Raw genomic sequence first — 16,340 nt, forward strand, 5'->3', positions numbered from 1 at the left:
AGTTTTAGTGCATAAGAAATATTAGGCAGTTTCACTACTCCAAATATATCTGGGTTTTGGATTAAAAAAAGAAACAGTGTTACCCACCTAACTAATCATAAAAGATATGAAGTTTATAATACCACCATCCTATTTATACTTGAGTATCTTTAATATTTTGAAGCAAAATGACTGGTTTGAAAAAATATTGTGTGCAAATAAAAAAGTTGATGATGGCACTTTTGATTGCCAAAGACAATCTCATTAACTTTACCTTGCTTTGGTAAAATTTATTGAGAGAAGGCAAATACGTGGACTATTTTAAGTATACAAGAACTTTTTAGAACCAAGGTAGCATGTACTAATTTCACAATGAAAACACTAGTATTCTATATTTCCAGAAGTCAAATGTTTTCAGCTGATGGAACCCTTTATAAAACAAATCTGTGATCAGATCACACTGTGTGGTTTAATAAAAGAACTGAAAAACTTATTATTCCTGTTTATAGTTCCTTCCCTGCAGGTTATGGATAAAGACTTATGATTTCTGGAATTATTATAAGCAACAAAAGTAAATTACAGATTACATTTAAACTGCATATTTTTAAGCAAAGTTCAACATTTCATAAGTTATCTGTTTTAAATATAGATTCCTTGTGTGTTGGGAATATGTTAAATATTTATATTTAATGAAATTTTAAAGTCTTATTTTATTTCCATTTTACTCAGCAAAACCATGTACTCAGGATTTTTATTCTCCTCAGGAGACTGAGGATGCATTAAAGAAGTGATCATGCAACAAACATTTTACACTTTAGGATATTGAATTTACTAAAGACTAACATTTTTTTCAAAATGGCTGTCTGCAAACATCACTGTGCATGACAATGAAAATCATAGAAAAAACTAAAAGATAGAAAGATACACTTGATCCAGATTCTCGGAAGGAGACAGGGAAAGAGTATAGAGTAATGAACATAGCGGGGGAGAAAGTCTTTATCTCTTTCTCTTCTTGTCCCAGTTTTTCCTCTGTGAATGCGTGGATAAATCAGTTAAATTCTTTACCGGAGGTCCTGCCATCTCCAATTCAGCCAGTAAAGAGAAAGAGTCTCCAAGTGGACTCAAGTCACATTTTTCAATCAGCTTACCATAAAACCTGTGATAGGGAATATTGAGACCTTGCTGATCTTTTAGTCCTCAATTTTCTGGTGAATCCTCTTCTCATTCTTAATTCATCAGAGCCCAGGTTTTGCAAAGTTTCAAGGCCCAAATTCATAACAGTATCACTGCAAGATAGCATGACAGCAATTCCACCAGAGAAAAGTAGCAGGATTATTAGGAAAGGTCTCAGGTAGGTACTAATGAGTTGAACCTGCTGCTACCTAGTCGAGTTTGGAGTTTATCTTTAAGAAAGTCTAACTGAATGGGTGCAGGGAAGGAGAAGGCAGGATTCATAGAGATTGGCCAGGAGGCCTAATGGGAGGAAGGATTTAAGTAATTTGAAACTAATTATAGTAATGGTCAGAAAATCTAAGCCAGAGAAGAAGTCAAAAGCTAAATAAATACAAGAAAGAACTGACAGAAAGAGAGAAAATGATGTGTTTAATGAGTTAGAGGTTTTGTTGAGGTCATTTTTTCATTTTATAAGTATTTATCAGCAACTACTGTGAAGTACCAAAACTTCAATAAGTTCTGGTGGATAGAAGTTAACTGTGGTCTATACTTTCAAAGAGCTTACTGCTTGGTAGGAGAAGAGAACCAGTAATCCTTTATATATAAGAGATATATATATATCATATATATTATAATTAGTGAAAATATTAAGCACTAGACAGAAAACTTCTATGGATGAATAAGATATAACAGGAGAGTATGAAGTATATGCATGTCTAATATTTCACTCAAATCCTCTTCCATCTCAATAAATGTGTATTTACAAAATACTTTATATGGCTGGATGGAATTCCTTGGAGACTTGTGAGGCATTCTCTGTGAAAATATCTGAGCTGAGATCTGAAGGGTAAGTGGGGGAAAGGACAGGTGAAAAACACCCAGGTAGGGGCCATCTCAGCTGCAAAACCCCATGGAAGTGTCCACAGCATATTTGAAGAACTTGAGCAAAGAGAGAAATAGAGCTTAGACATCAAGTCTGAGAGGCAGAAAAGCAAAAGAAAAGTCAGAGCATAGTTGCCTGTTTTAAAGAATATGGTCTTTATATTGGAGCAATGGGAAATTTAAGAGGGTTTTAAGCAGCTTCATATTGAGTATATGTGTGCCTGTGTGTGAGATAGAGAGAATATGAAAAGCCAACCTAGCCGCAATAGGGAAAAAGGCTGGGGAAGCACAAGAGCATTAGAGAGATATAAGGAAGGTTGTTAGAATATAGAATTTTGAGGTAATTGGTGAGAAGGACAGGAGAAATGGTAGCCATTGTTAAAGGAAAACTAATGGATATTTGGATTAAGGCCTTCTTTAGTCTAATCAGATGACATCAGAATAGAACTGCATTTTATGCTTTCTTAGGTTCCCCATGTTGAAGATACACTCAGAACCAGACTTTGATGGTTATATTAAGGTAAGGGCTCCCCAAAATACATTCCAGGAACAATCGGAGGATTAAAATCCACAGAGCATTGCAACAAGGTGAGAAAGAAACTGAGAACTCTTGACTCTGTGGGTTAGAATATTTTATTATCAATTAGTTTAGACATAATCTATAAACAACATGAATGCATGCTACTCCTTTAGGTTTAGTAATCCTTTCCTTTTTTCCTGCTAAGGAATTGCTTTTGATTTTTTTTTCTTAAAACTTCCTGGTTCAGATAATCAACCTCACTTGATCCTATTTTAAATGTCTGTTTATTCTCTTGAAATAGCTTTTAAAAAAATAAATGTTACAAGACCACTGTAAAATAATGAAAGCAATACAAATAAAGTAATAAAGTGAAAATCACCCCAAATCATATTACTCATTTTTAACCTTTGAGTTAATCGTTCATTTTGTGTAGACACACTTGCATGGTAACAAAAAAAGCAAGATATATGTATTCACCAACTTTTTCCTGCTTCTACTTGCTATGAGAAGTCTATCTTTGTCCTGTTCTCTACCCCTTTATTTTGTCTTACTCCACTGTTTGAGGTAAGAAGAGAACTGGAAAAGCTGGGAAGGAAAGATTAATTTAGAATGGAAAAGGCAGAGAAAAATAAAATAATGTGGAAAATAAAATGAGGAAAAATAAAAGGAAGAGAAATAGTGTCAACATTGACTAAGAAGAAAACTTTTGGAGGGCGTGAAGAAAGGAATAAGAAATAACATGGGGTTGCTGTCATGCACTGAAAGAATACAAGCTGGGGTATATTTTAAGAAGTTGCATGCAGGTATGTGTATAGCATGCATTTTGTTTTCAGAAAAATCTAATATCTTATTTTGGATGTTTTACTAAAGTTTTAAATATAGGAAAGACAAAGTCTTTGAAAAGAATTTTTATTTTTATTTTTTGTATGCAAGACAATCTATCCAACACTGATTTAGAAGGACGAAAAGAGGGTCAGATTCATTCAAGTTTCAGGTTTCATGTGTTTAATTTTTCTTAAATGTGGGAATATACTTAAATGTTCTGTACACTAACTATTTCATTCATATTCCTCTTTCTATGTCAGTAAATGTGCATTTGTGTCATCGTTTGTTTCTCTGGGTGGTAGTCCATTGATTCATTCATTCATTCATTCACTCGTTCATTCATTCATTCATTCAGAAAACATATACTGGCTGCCACTGTGTCTTTGGATTCAACAGTGAATCAAGCAAACTGGATTCCTGTACTTAACACTTTTGCCTAGAAAATACCATTGAAAAAATATTTATCAGTGTGATGAATGTTGATCCATGAATACCATCCAGGTCCTCCAGATATCATGGCATGTGGGCTTTTCTGCCAAGATCTAGTTTTAACGGGACAGCAAGCTAATACAGGAATTGCGTTCACCCTGCTTTTCTCCTAGAACAGGATTCCCACAGTGTGCAAATACGATCGTGTGGTCAGTTTGGGAGGTGCATAGAACCCTCACGTTGTACCTCACACCATTTACCTGTTCCTGAAAGGACTCCATTGTATACTTTCTTCCTCATGTCTTTTGTAAGCATAGCTATTTATTTTCTCTGAGATTTTGCTTTTTTGTTCATTTTTCATGGTTTCAAATAGAATGGAGACTATTGGGAGTAGAAATGGAATAAGAAAACTACAAATGACTAAAATAAAATGAAATCTAAGGCTGGTGTGTCTGTGAGATCCCCAATAAATTATACCTTTTCAGCCTAATAGGCTTTGGAGAAAATTGAGGATTAATTATCAATTCCATTGTTTTTGGAGTCAAAATTGGAAAACTGATTTGATGAGAGAACCGAATGGACCTACAAACTGAATCCCATAATGAGGCATCGTCTCATAAAAACACATGGGAAGGATAGGCATTCCCATTTGTTTAACTCTAAGGTATAATTTGATATATTGTCAGATTGGTACAGTAGGAAAATCATGACAGGAGGAATTAAGAGGACTGAGTACAGTACTGGCTTAACCTTAAATGAGATGTACTACATAGAACTAGACACTTAATGCCGTATCTCAAGGCCACCATCTGTACATTGGTTAGCAGAAATGAATCAATGCAGAATATTGTAAGACCAATATTATATATAAACCTCTGTCTGTGTTTCTTTCACCAGTTATTTATGGCATACCTTCTATTATGTACCATGATATGTACTAGATTCTGAAGACAGCTCGTGTGTCCTGGAATATTTAGGGCCCAGTGTGCTGCTTAAAGTAATGTCTGGTCTTGAATCCATTATTGGAAGTCTCTAATCTTCAAAGCTCTCTTCTACAAAATGGGATCACTACCATAAGGGGTATTGTTCAGAGGAAATAAGAAGATGCATGCGAAGTGTTCATCATGGTGCCTGGAAGACAGAACATGCTGTATAAATGTTAGTTCTTCCTGTTCGTGCGGTAGTGACAATGATGTCCTCCACAAAAACATGCTCAAGTCCTAAACCCTGGTCTGCTGGGTTTGAAATCATTTGTAAGGAGGGTCATCAAATATCCTATTTTGATGACTCCCAACTGAATCAGAGTGGACCTTATTCCAATATGATGGTGGTCCATATAAGCAAATGATATCTGGACAAGGAAGGAGACCACAATCCAATGGAGGATTGCTGACAAGCTACCAACACAACACTACAGACTTTGGAGGAGGCATGACCTGCCAATACTTTGATTTTGTGTTTCTAGACTGTGAAATTTGAGCTAGAAATTCTTGTTTTTATATCCAACTAGTCTGTGATGTTTGTTGGAGCAACGCTGGAAATGTTAAGAGACTTAGCAACATAAAGGAAGTGAATTTTTTATGGCAGAAGAGGGAAACAACTGCATTCTAAGTGAAGCCAAAAAAGAAAAGACAGTTCATTTGGCAGAAATTGGGTCTGATGAAGGCTGCTTCTTGGACTGCCACAAAACCTCACCATAACCAACCAGGCATCTTTGGATGCCCATTACAGGGATAAGAACTCTGTCTCCATCTATATGCTAGGCCCCTTGGATACCTTACTCAGGAGCGAGGCACTAAGAATATTACTTATACAGCTCCTTATGGGGTAACAGGTTACAGAAACACACAAACATAAGGTGTCTTATCAGGCAAACAAAATATAACACTTTCAGAGAAGGAGTTTCCTACTTTTGTGTGCGTGTGTGTGGTACTGGAGGAATGGGATTGAATCTGGCACACAATCATGGATTGTCTTCCCTTAGTTGGTTTTATTGTTTGTTTTTGCTTGGTGTTTGTTTGATTTTTCAGGAGTCACTGGGAACCGAACCCAGTACCTCTCATGTGGAAGGTGGTAGCCCAACCAATTGAGCCACATCCACTCCCATTTTTTTAAAAGAGGAGAAATAGGAGTATGATAGTAAGATACAATATTACTAAAATCAATTGTTAAACCCATACTTTATTCCAGAATGGTATTTACTACATTATGGAACACCCTTTTCAGTGACCTTTTCACTTCCTTGTTCCTTAAGGAATATATTAATGAGTTCAGCATGGGTGAGACTAGATTATTTAGGATTTGCACTACGGCACCAAGCAAGGGTTTGGGTGCAGGCTGCAGATATATGATGATCACAGGTCCAAAGGCACAGAGTATTGCAGTGAGGTGGGCACTACAGGTGGAGAAAGCTTTCTGCCGGCCTTCTGCTGAACGGATCCTCAAAATGGCAATTCCAATGCGATTGTAGAAGACACAAATACTGAGTAAAAGCATTAAAGTCAGAAGGCTAACATTAGTGGATCCCACCTTCTGGGCCAGTGAGCTGTCAGTACATGCCAGGGGTAAGAGAGCAGGCATGTCACAGAAGTAGTAGTTGACATGACTGGGGACACAGTAGGTTAAATGAAAGGTAAAGGAAGTCAATATGGTGGCATGAAGACAACCCACCAACCAGGTCCCTATGACCAAACCCACACAAATTCTGGGTTTCATGATGAGCATGTACCTCAGAGGGAAGCAGATGGCAACAAAGCGGTCACAAGCCATCACAGAATAGAGGCAGCCTTCGGTGGACCCCAGAAAATGATAGAAGAAGAGCTGTGCCACACATCCCTTGTAGGAGATGGCTCGGCTCTGTCCTGAGAGGTAGAAGAGCATCTTGGGACAGGTTACAGAGGGGAAGAACATATCAAAAATAGATAAGAGTCCCAGGAAGAAATACATGGGGGTGTGGAGGGTAGAGGAAGAATAAATGGCTATGAGGATGAGCAAGTTGCCAAATAGGGTGAAGAAGTAGATGAATGAAAAGATGACAAAGAGCACAGGTTCCAGTCCCTCTGTCTGAGGTATTCCCATCAGGATGAACTCATGCAGCTCTGTGTGATTCCTCATATCCTTGGAAGGTGAGCTGTGTGTAGATAGAAGATGTGAGAAGTTGAACATTTCAGGGGAGGGGGAAAGGATGGCAGCATGATAGACACAACAAAATATTAGCAAATAAACATGATGATGACATTCTGCCAAATGTAGTTAAGGGCTCTAAAGTAATTTTGTCCCTTTGTATCTGGAGATAACTTGCTCCTTCAGGAAATATTATTGTATATGAAGCAAATAAAATATTTATTGGGTGGAATGATGGAATGACTAAAAGAGCAGTGATCGCAATACCAAACCTGTGAACATAATCTAACATCAACAAGTAAGTATACAGCAATGAATGCCATAATATAGACGTACCTGGCTGCCTGATGTACTACATTCTTTTTCAGAGCATTTCTATAATTACGAAAGTACAGTGGGACTAATTATATCTAATCTGAATCTTTCTCTCTATCTTTTCATGATATTGGTGATATCCCAGGTAAAACACCAGTCACATTTGTGTTAGTTCCAAAACAGTACAATCAGTATTTCCTTTCAGGAATACTGAAATCAAACAAAAGCTAAAAGAATACGTCATGAATATATGCCATTTCAGACTGTGTGATTCTTTTTTCTTTTGAATTTTAGTTCTTGTAACCTCCTAAGTATTTTTTTTCTTTTAAATCTTATACCTCCAAGCTTCTCACTATTTCTCAAGCTCCAATTATGCAAGTTCTTAAGTAGTAAAAATACACATGGAACTGAAAATGATCATTAAAATAGTAAATTAAGGTTACATACAGAATAGAAATACATACAGCCTTCATAATAGATTCAAATATTAAAATCATACTCAAACATTTGTGTAGGAGAGAGCCAACATTACACATGAGACATAATTTCAATTGGAGATCTAAAGACCCAATTCAGGTTCTGACTTTTGTTCTGACAAGTTCTCACTCTGGCCAAGTACCTTTCAATCTTTGAACCTCAGCTTCTCCTAGGTAATGCAGCAAAAAGCATTTCCTGCACCAGTAGCCTCACCCTTAATTTGTTAAAATTAATCATTCCAGCTAGGATAGTATGAGAGTAGTCAGGGGACATTATTAATAATCATGACTGGACAACAGGGATAAATCAGGAAAGTTCTTGGAAGGCATTGAATAATCTACTTAGTTATTCTCCACATTTGTGTCCCATAATCTGTTTTGACATCCACCACTATAATTTTAGCCCTGAAAATGTGCAATGTTTTTATAATTACGATTCATATGTAGTAAGTATCTAATAAATGATTGGTTTAGATCAACTGAGGTAATATTTGTCTCTCAGAACTGCTGTAAAGATTAAGTATGATTGCCTGGAACTGAAAGCAGGAGAACTGCATCCATCATCTATGTGGAATCTAAGCCTCCCTCGATATAGATGTGGAGTGGACATCACCATTCCAGGGTCCACAGGAAGGAGGAACAGAGTGTGATTAGAGTGGACTTATTGATACTCTATTCATGAACTATTATGATTAGTAATCGAAGAAAATGTTGCATTGACATGGATAAGTGTCCGTGGTAGCTGCTGAGGGTAAGGATTGGGAAGAAGATATGTGATGTGGGGGCATTTTCAGGGCTTGAAGTTGTCCTGGGTGGTACTGCAGGGACAGTTACAGGACATTGAATGTCCTCCCATGGCCCACTGGGTGGACTGGGGGAGAGTGTAAACTATAATGTGGACCATTGACCATGTGGTGCAGCAGTGCTCAGAGATGTATTCACTAAGGGCAATGAATGTCCCATGATGACGGAGAAGCTTGTTATGGGAGGAGTGGGGTGAGGGGAAGGGTTATTTGGGGACCTCATATCTCTTTTAATGTAACATTTAAAAAAATAAGTAAAGACAAAAAAAATTTCATTAGAATAAAGCCAAAAGAAACAAACAAACAAAAGATTAAGTATGACGATGTTTATGAAAAATATTGAGATGTAAGAGGATGATTATCATTATCATTATATTTGCCTTAGGGAGACTCATGCTAAAAAAAAATTGACAAGTTAAAACTATGAAGATGATAGCTGGTGTCTTAAGCTTGAACAAGATCCAAGAAAGAGAGCAAAGTAAGGACAAAGGACTGAAAAAAATATGTCAAGAAAGACATTTTAGAAAGTGTTGAAGGAGAGTAAGAAGAAAAATGGGAAAATTATTTTTACGTATCGTCTCTTCATAAAGATTTTTTTCTCCATGTCATAAGAATATGTTATTTCCAGATCATGGAACTATCCAACAAATTTTTGAATCCTAAGAATTCTTTGGTGATTAGTCAATGTAGATGCTGAGTTCATGATTAATGAGCAATTTTAAATAAATAGATGAAAGAATCCTGCATGCTCTTTTTTAGAATGAATGCAAAGAAGGGATTCTGGTAATTACATAAGCAATATGCAATAAACGTCTTAATTGTGAGGTCTTCCAACAATATTTGCTACCCAGGTCTCTGGACTATAAGAAACAAAAATTGGAAAAGGTGAGGATACATTCCGAGCACATATGTGGTCAAAAGTTTTGTGACTGACTCCAGAAAAGAAATAGAAAACATTTCTTCCAACCCCCCAAATCCTAACCTTATATCTTTAGTGTCTTCTTTCTTCTAGAGAGTTTTGGGGCTTTTCATTACAAATATTTCTCTTCCTTAGGCACCTGAGAGTGGACTTGCTTTCTTTAACAAGGATACTTCTATTTCATTCATGATCACACACACACACACACACACACACACACACACACAGAATGCTACATATCAGGGCGCTGCTTATCTGTGAGGCTGACTTCCCAAGCGTTAAGTACAAGTAAAAAATGTCCTGCCCTTATAAATTTTTAAATAGTCTCCTATCCCTTTGGAGTCCCATCTTTACTGAATCCCTGGAGTCAAGGAGGAAGAGCCCTTGAGCTTAGGGACCAATTAAATGTCAACTATTGAGAGAATTTAATAGGAAATAGGATGTGGTAGTGAAGATAATCTTTAAAATATTGGGAATTAAAGAGCTTGTGACTCCTTCTTAGGCATCCCATTTTTTTCTGATTTGGAGAATCATGCCTTTGACTCCTTTTCTATATAAACCTCATGGATTTGGCCTGGTCATCTTTCATTTAAAAAATTTTTTTCGACCTATTGATTTACCTCTTATAGACATGGAAGAAATTATACGATAATGAAATGAGTACTCACACTAGAGCCAGAAGGTTCTGGGTGTGAAGAAAATGTCTGTTTCTCATTAGAATATGTCCTTGAGCAGGTCAGTAATCCTCTCTGAGATTTAATGTATTATTGTATTTCATTGGGTGATTTTGAGAATTAAACGAGATAATTCTTATAAACCTGGCACATATCATTTGCTTCTATAGATTTATGATTTCTTGAGGTTGGATGGAACATAAATTTCTCATCTTCGATATGTTGTTAAAATCTTTCCCTTCCTCCTTTTTAAAAAAAAAATGTTCTTTACTCCTTTTTACCTTCCCTTTCCACTTTCAAATGTTTTTCATTTATGTGCTTGAATTTTTCAGTACTTGGTTTAGATCTATTTGATTTAATAAATTATTTATTAGTAATTACAGAGAAGAGAATTGTGATTAACATATAAGAATGCAATTTTACAGTTGATAATGCTTGTTATTTTTCCTTATGCAGCAAAACACTATGTATGTGGGTTGACATATTGGAAGGCAAGTTAATTGTTGATAATGACTGATTTTTCAAATAACACAGATCTTCAGATGTTTAAATAAAGACACCCAAAATTCAAATGTTCCAACTAACTTAACAGAAAAAAATAAATCTCTTACTCACATCCTACGTGTTGAGTGTCAGGTTTGAAACTCTGTAGTTCATTACTCCTATTCTTCTACAAAAGCTTTTCTCCATTAGAAGTCCATTCACCTGTTCCATCCTCATCCCTTATCATCAGCTATTCTCAGAGTCATACCTCAACATTCACTGAAATCTTTGGTATTAAGAGAACATTCTTTCGTGAGACCATGCCCCCCTCCCATCTTTGATGATGTTCAAATCTTCAGTGAAAACTCATTCATCACCCTAGCCTCACACTTCTAACTCTAGTGCCTTCACCTCCACTTTAGTTCAGAATCCCACCCTAGGGCCATTCTATGGATCCTGCCATCACCCTTACCTGATCCACTTCTGAATTATTTAACATGAGATGTTTCACTCTATTCTTCCACTAGACTGTCTTTATACCTCATTGAAATCTCCTGTCCATAAATTTTTCTTTTTCATTTTGTTTTCTTTTGATTCTACTTTCTTCTCTATTAACCTTTGCATATTTAATTCTCCTATTCTTCTTGCATTTATGTTTGGCATAGGTCTTTTGGCACATATTCCCATACACTTCAATGCACTCATCCTGGTACCTTTCCAAAGTATATTCTCCACTAACTATTCATAAAGATTTCTGACTTATGGGAAAATGTTTAAACTATTTAGTAGATCATACTCCTGTCTTTTTGTCTAGACTTCTGTACTCAGTTCTTTCTCACATTCCAGCAATCTCAAAATATTAAGGTCTAAAAGAGCTATAGTATAATTTGTTTCTCTATGCCTTTCCGTAAGTATCCTTTCACCTCCTCTTTCAGGAACCGTCAGGAGCATTGAGGACCAGAGATTGCTGATTCAATTTTTGGCCCATCACTCTCAGAATCTAAGTTTTATCATCTGTTTTTTTCTAAGAATTTAATGAGAGTAAATTATACAAAGAATCCTATACATTGCCAGTCCCATGGTATGCTCTCAAAGTGAGGTAAATTTTTATCATTTCCATTCTTACTGCTACCCATCAACCAATTTTTATTCTGGAAAACTTTCCCTACCCCAACTTAAATAGAATGATTTTTCCTTGCTTTGCTATCATTGTTTATAGTACATAATTACTTTTGAATTTAAAAGAGTAGGTTAAAACTTGTTGTTCTAATCTTCCCCAACCTACATTCACATAAACACTGTTATGAACTCCTTGTTTCACATCAGGTATCTAACATAGTATTTGGACCATAGAAAGCTAAATATGTTTTTCAGTTAAATGGATTTAAGTGTATCAGTACAAACCATCCAACTTTGAATTATTTGATCATTTCACATTTTTCAGGTCTGATAATCAGTATTAATGTCATCCTTAATAATTTGAATTCTTAATGAGCTTAAGCTATGTAACACACAAATTCACTCTATAGTGGACAGACCAAGGTTTTAGATCTTACACCCAACAGTGGAGTAGCCAAAGCTTTTTCTGTCTGCATTCTCCCAATTCTGGACTTGTGTTTCCAGTGCTAGGCCTCATAGGTCCCCACTCAGACATTTATCTCTGTACCTTGTCTACCATCTCGTTCCTTACCCCAAGCTCAGCTCTCCTTGGTAGTGAGTGATGGTACCACATGCGAGAGGAACTAGCTACATGCGAAAGGAACTAGCTACATGCCAGGGAATCTACATTGCTTTGGAGTTAAAATATCTAGACGAATATTCTGCAGGTCTAGACTGGGAATATGGTCACAGTTCTGGCACGTTCTGGCACAGGGACTACTCTGTGGATCCCCAGCATACGGGGTGGAGAAATAAGTAGTTAGCATGAAATAAGGGGAACAGAAAGGAACAGAAAGGAACAGAAAGGAAGGCAGGAAAAAATGACTCAATCTAGGGGTTTAAGTTTCTGACATTCTTTCTAGGATAATTATGATTTTGAAACTTGGCAAGTCCCCTTCCCTTATTAGCCATTTGAGCTTTGAAGAAGGAGAACCTTATTTAAAGATGAGGAAATATGAAATGGAAGAGTGGGCAGAGAAAGCAGAAAGTTGAATGTCAGGTCGATTGTATTAAGCCATATAGAAAAGAGATTAAACTGGTTTTTGAGGTTCTAAGAATGAATTCACGTAGCAAAACTGTTGAGAGACCTATGGAAAGTGGAAGTTAGAAAGACTAAAACTGGGAGCAGTAGGTCAAGGGCAAATCTAAAACAAAGCTAGGTTCCATAATCTCTCTTTCTCTCTTTTTTTTTTTTTACAAGTAACCTATACTACAGTATATTGTGGATGGATGCAGAATTTCTAGTCTGTGTGGTTTTTTTTAAACTTCTGAAATTACTTTCATTAACAAATTAATTTCACCTTGACAGTATTTATTCAATGTTTCTTTATCTGTTTTAATTTAATTTAATTTTTAAAGTAGCATTAGACTATAAAAATGTTCCATGAAAAGTATAGGGGTTATTACCATACACCTTACCACCTTCCCTCCCACACTTTTCACCATTAGAAACATCTTTCATTAGTGCAGTACATTTGTTACAATTGATGAGCACATATTGAAGTGTTACTACTAACCATGGTCTACAGTTTACATTATAGTTTACACTTTGCAACACACAATTTTATAGGTTTTGACAAAAATGTCTAATGGACATTATCTGTATTGCAATATCACGCAGAACAATTCCAGTGTCCCACAAATGCCCCATGTTACACTTATCCTTCCTCTCCCTCCCCTCAGAATCTCTGGTGACTACAGCCTTTATATCAATATTACAAGTTCTTCCATTACTAGAAAAATAATAGGTCTGCATTAGTTCATAGCTGCAATCTTCCCTTTTGTTTGTTCATTCCTCAACTTTGAGAATTTGGGGAAAGTGATGTTCACTCTTTTCTGATTGAGAGGGGCTTAGATCCTATCGGACAGATGGATGAAACTGTCTTGTTTGCAGTTGTAGATACTTTCTGTTTCTTGGAATGGGCTTTGCCCTTTAACATCCTTTTGCTAGTTGTCCTGTGTGAGTCCATTGCACTGAAAATTAGGTGTTGGCTATTAGTTAGCTGAGATTCAGGGCTCAACTGGTATATAAACAGACTGAAGATTTAAGTCTCTGGGACATATATTTTACAAATATAGTGCTAATTATAGGTTCAAATAAAAGGGGCAGAAGAGCCATGTGTAAGGGAATTATAAATGAGAATAACTCTGTAACCTTGGGGAACAGATATTTCAAAGTAAGGCCCACTGACAGAGTGCTGAATTTTTGAGCTTGTCTGCACTACCTATAGTGTCTAGATGTCTATAGAGCTCTCAGAAGCCCTGCTGTTTGAAGTGCTGTTTACTGTGGCAGTCGATGAGATCCTGCTGAGAAGTGCATAAGTTTAAGCTCTGGAATGACCTCCCGACTCACTTTGAAATCTCTTAGCCATAAAAATTCATTGTATTATATTTCATATTTCCCCCTTTTAGCCAAGATCTTTGTCCAATTGCATTACTATGGAATTTGGTAATAATTTGTGGTGCCTTTACTAGGCACTGCCTATGTACCCTAGAGATTCTTGTCACTCTATTAAGAAAAAGTGGCAGGACTTGCCAGGATGGGAATTCTATATTCTTTCAGTTATTTTGTGGGTTTCCACCCACTAAGACAATACCCCATGACCACTTGAACATACTCATATTCCATGGAGGCATGCCCCAAGTGCACCCCTCTCTACACATTCCCCCACCAACACATGTACCAGTGATCCTCCCCTGCCACCCAAAACCACCTCCCAAACAAAGCAAAAATATATTAAAATAATAATAAAATAAAGATTAAATACAAAAATAAAATAAAAATTTTCGTTATGTCTTTCATCACTGTAAGATGTATTATCTTTTGTATTTGGTGAAAATTTATTCTGTGTGTTCTCCCAAGGAACTATTATTTTTTCACTTCCTTCTCAAAGAAATTTTAGGTTACAGAAAGTCACATAGAAGATATGGTGGTCCCCATATACCCCACTCCTTTCCCCTCACATACTTCCCCTAATAATAACATCTTATATGAGTTTGGTACCTTTATTAAAATTGATGAAGAAATATTGAAGCATTGCTACTAATCATGGTCAATGGTTTGCATTATGGTTTCCATTTTGCACCATATCCTTTTATAGGTTTTGAAAAAATTTATAATGACCTGCATCCATCATTGCAAGAACATGTAGAACAATTCCAAGCACCCAAAAAGACGCTTTGTTCCATTACTCTATTTTCCCTCCCCTTCCCATTGGAACCTATGGTAACCTAAGTTTCAGTTTTTGAAGAATAAGGTTCATAGTTACATGCATTAATATTGAGGGCTTGATATATTTGTCTGTTTTCTTTTCTTTTTTACTGCCTATGTTCTCAAGAGATTCTTGCCCCTCTAATTGAGAACATAGCTGGACTCCCCAGGATGGGAAGAGAATATTTTCTTGTTTATTGTGTGGGTCTCTACCCACTGAGATAATACACTATGACAAGATGGACATTTTCATGTTCCATAGAAGCATGCCCCAGGTGCATCCTATCTCACATATCTCCCCACCCCTGGTGCCTTGCACCAGTAACCCTTCCCTGCCGTATTTGCCAAAAGAACATTCCCATCACTGTAGTTTTAACCCCAGTCCCACAAATTACCAGAGTTCACCTGCTCTTTCCTCCAGCCCTTCCCCCTGTTCCATGGATAGTCCAATCCAAGCCCCCATCCTAATCCCCCTGACATTCTGGCATCATTGTCTGGGTCAAGTTTTAATGGCTAGATATAGACTGGAAAAACTCCAGTTAAGCTTAGCATCTGTTCATCTGAGCAAAGAGATGTCTGTCACATCTTCTAAAATCCACCAAATGCTGATTATATTCAGAAATTCCTTCAAAACCAAGCAAAGATTTTCATTCTGTAATTAGATTGCAAAATGAAATTTCCCAGAGTTAATAAACAGAATACAAACACCATAATCCCCTAGTTGGAGAAAATACATGGTATTTTTACCTAAACTTTATTCCAACCCTTAATAGCTGTGGGACTTGAAAAAGAAACGTAATAGACTGATCCTGGATTTTAGTGTTGCACAAGTACTACCTCTAGATTTCATTTGTCAGCCAAGTTTGTGATTTTCAACTTAATTCCATAGGTTTTATCACTGGGGCTAATATTCCTAAATCTAACAATAATATACAACTAGTTCATTTTACTGTCCTTATGCATTTTCTGATTTCTGACTTTTCACAGATATTTTAGGGAGATTCAGAAAAGGCTAATTGGAAACTGCTTTCCAGATATTTTAAATCAAAAGTCATTGAGGGAGAGCAGATGTAGCTCAGTGGCTGAGCATCTGCTTCCCATGTACAGGTCTTAGGTTCAATCCCTGGTACCTCATAAAAAAGAATAAGTCAATTGGACAATTAAAATTAATACAAAAAAGAATAATCTATTGGATATAATTTGCAGTCAGGTATGAAAGATCAAGAGAGGAGGTAAGAGGCATGGAATATTTCCCCATTGGGAAAGGAGAAGCGGATAATTACAGTGATTTCTTGCAGAAATGTTTTCTGCCTAATAGAGCTTCCTTTACATTTGGGGCTCATTCCTCAGCTCCTGCCTCTTCCACTTAA

General features: G+C 36.5%; 1 protein-coding gene across 1 annotated transcript; it reads right to left on the reverse strand.

The window, feature by feature from the left end:
- Nucleotides 1-5,989: 5,989 nt before the first annotated feature.
- Nucleotides 5,990-6,922, reverse strand: LOC101436152 (olfactory receptor 10N1-like). The gene has a single exon (XM_004459575.1). The coding sequence runs from the start codon at nucleotides 6,920-6,922 to the stop codon at nucleotides 5,990-5,992; it is 933 nt and encodes a 310-aa protein (XP_004459632.1).
- Between the last annotated feature and the right edge of the window lie 9,418 nt (nucleotides 6,923-16,340).

Source organism: Dasypus novemcinctus, chromosome 27 (genome assembly GCF_030445035.2).
Source record: "Dasypus novemcinctus isolate mDasNov1 chromosome 27, mDasNov1.1.hap2, whole genome shotgun sequence".
Lineage (NCBI taxonomy): Eukaryota > Metazoa > Chordata > Mammalia > Cingulata > Dasypodidae > Dasypus > Dasypus novemcinctus.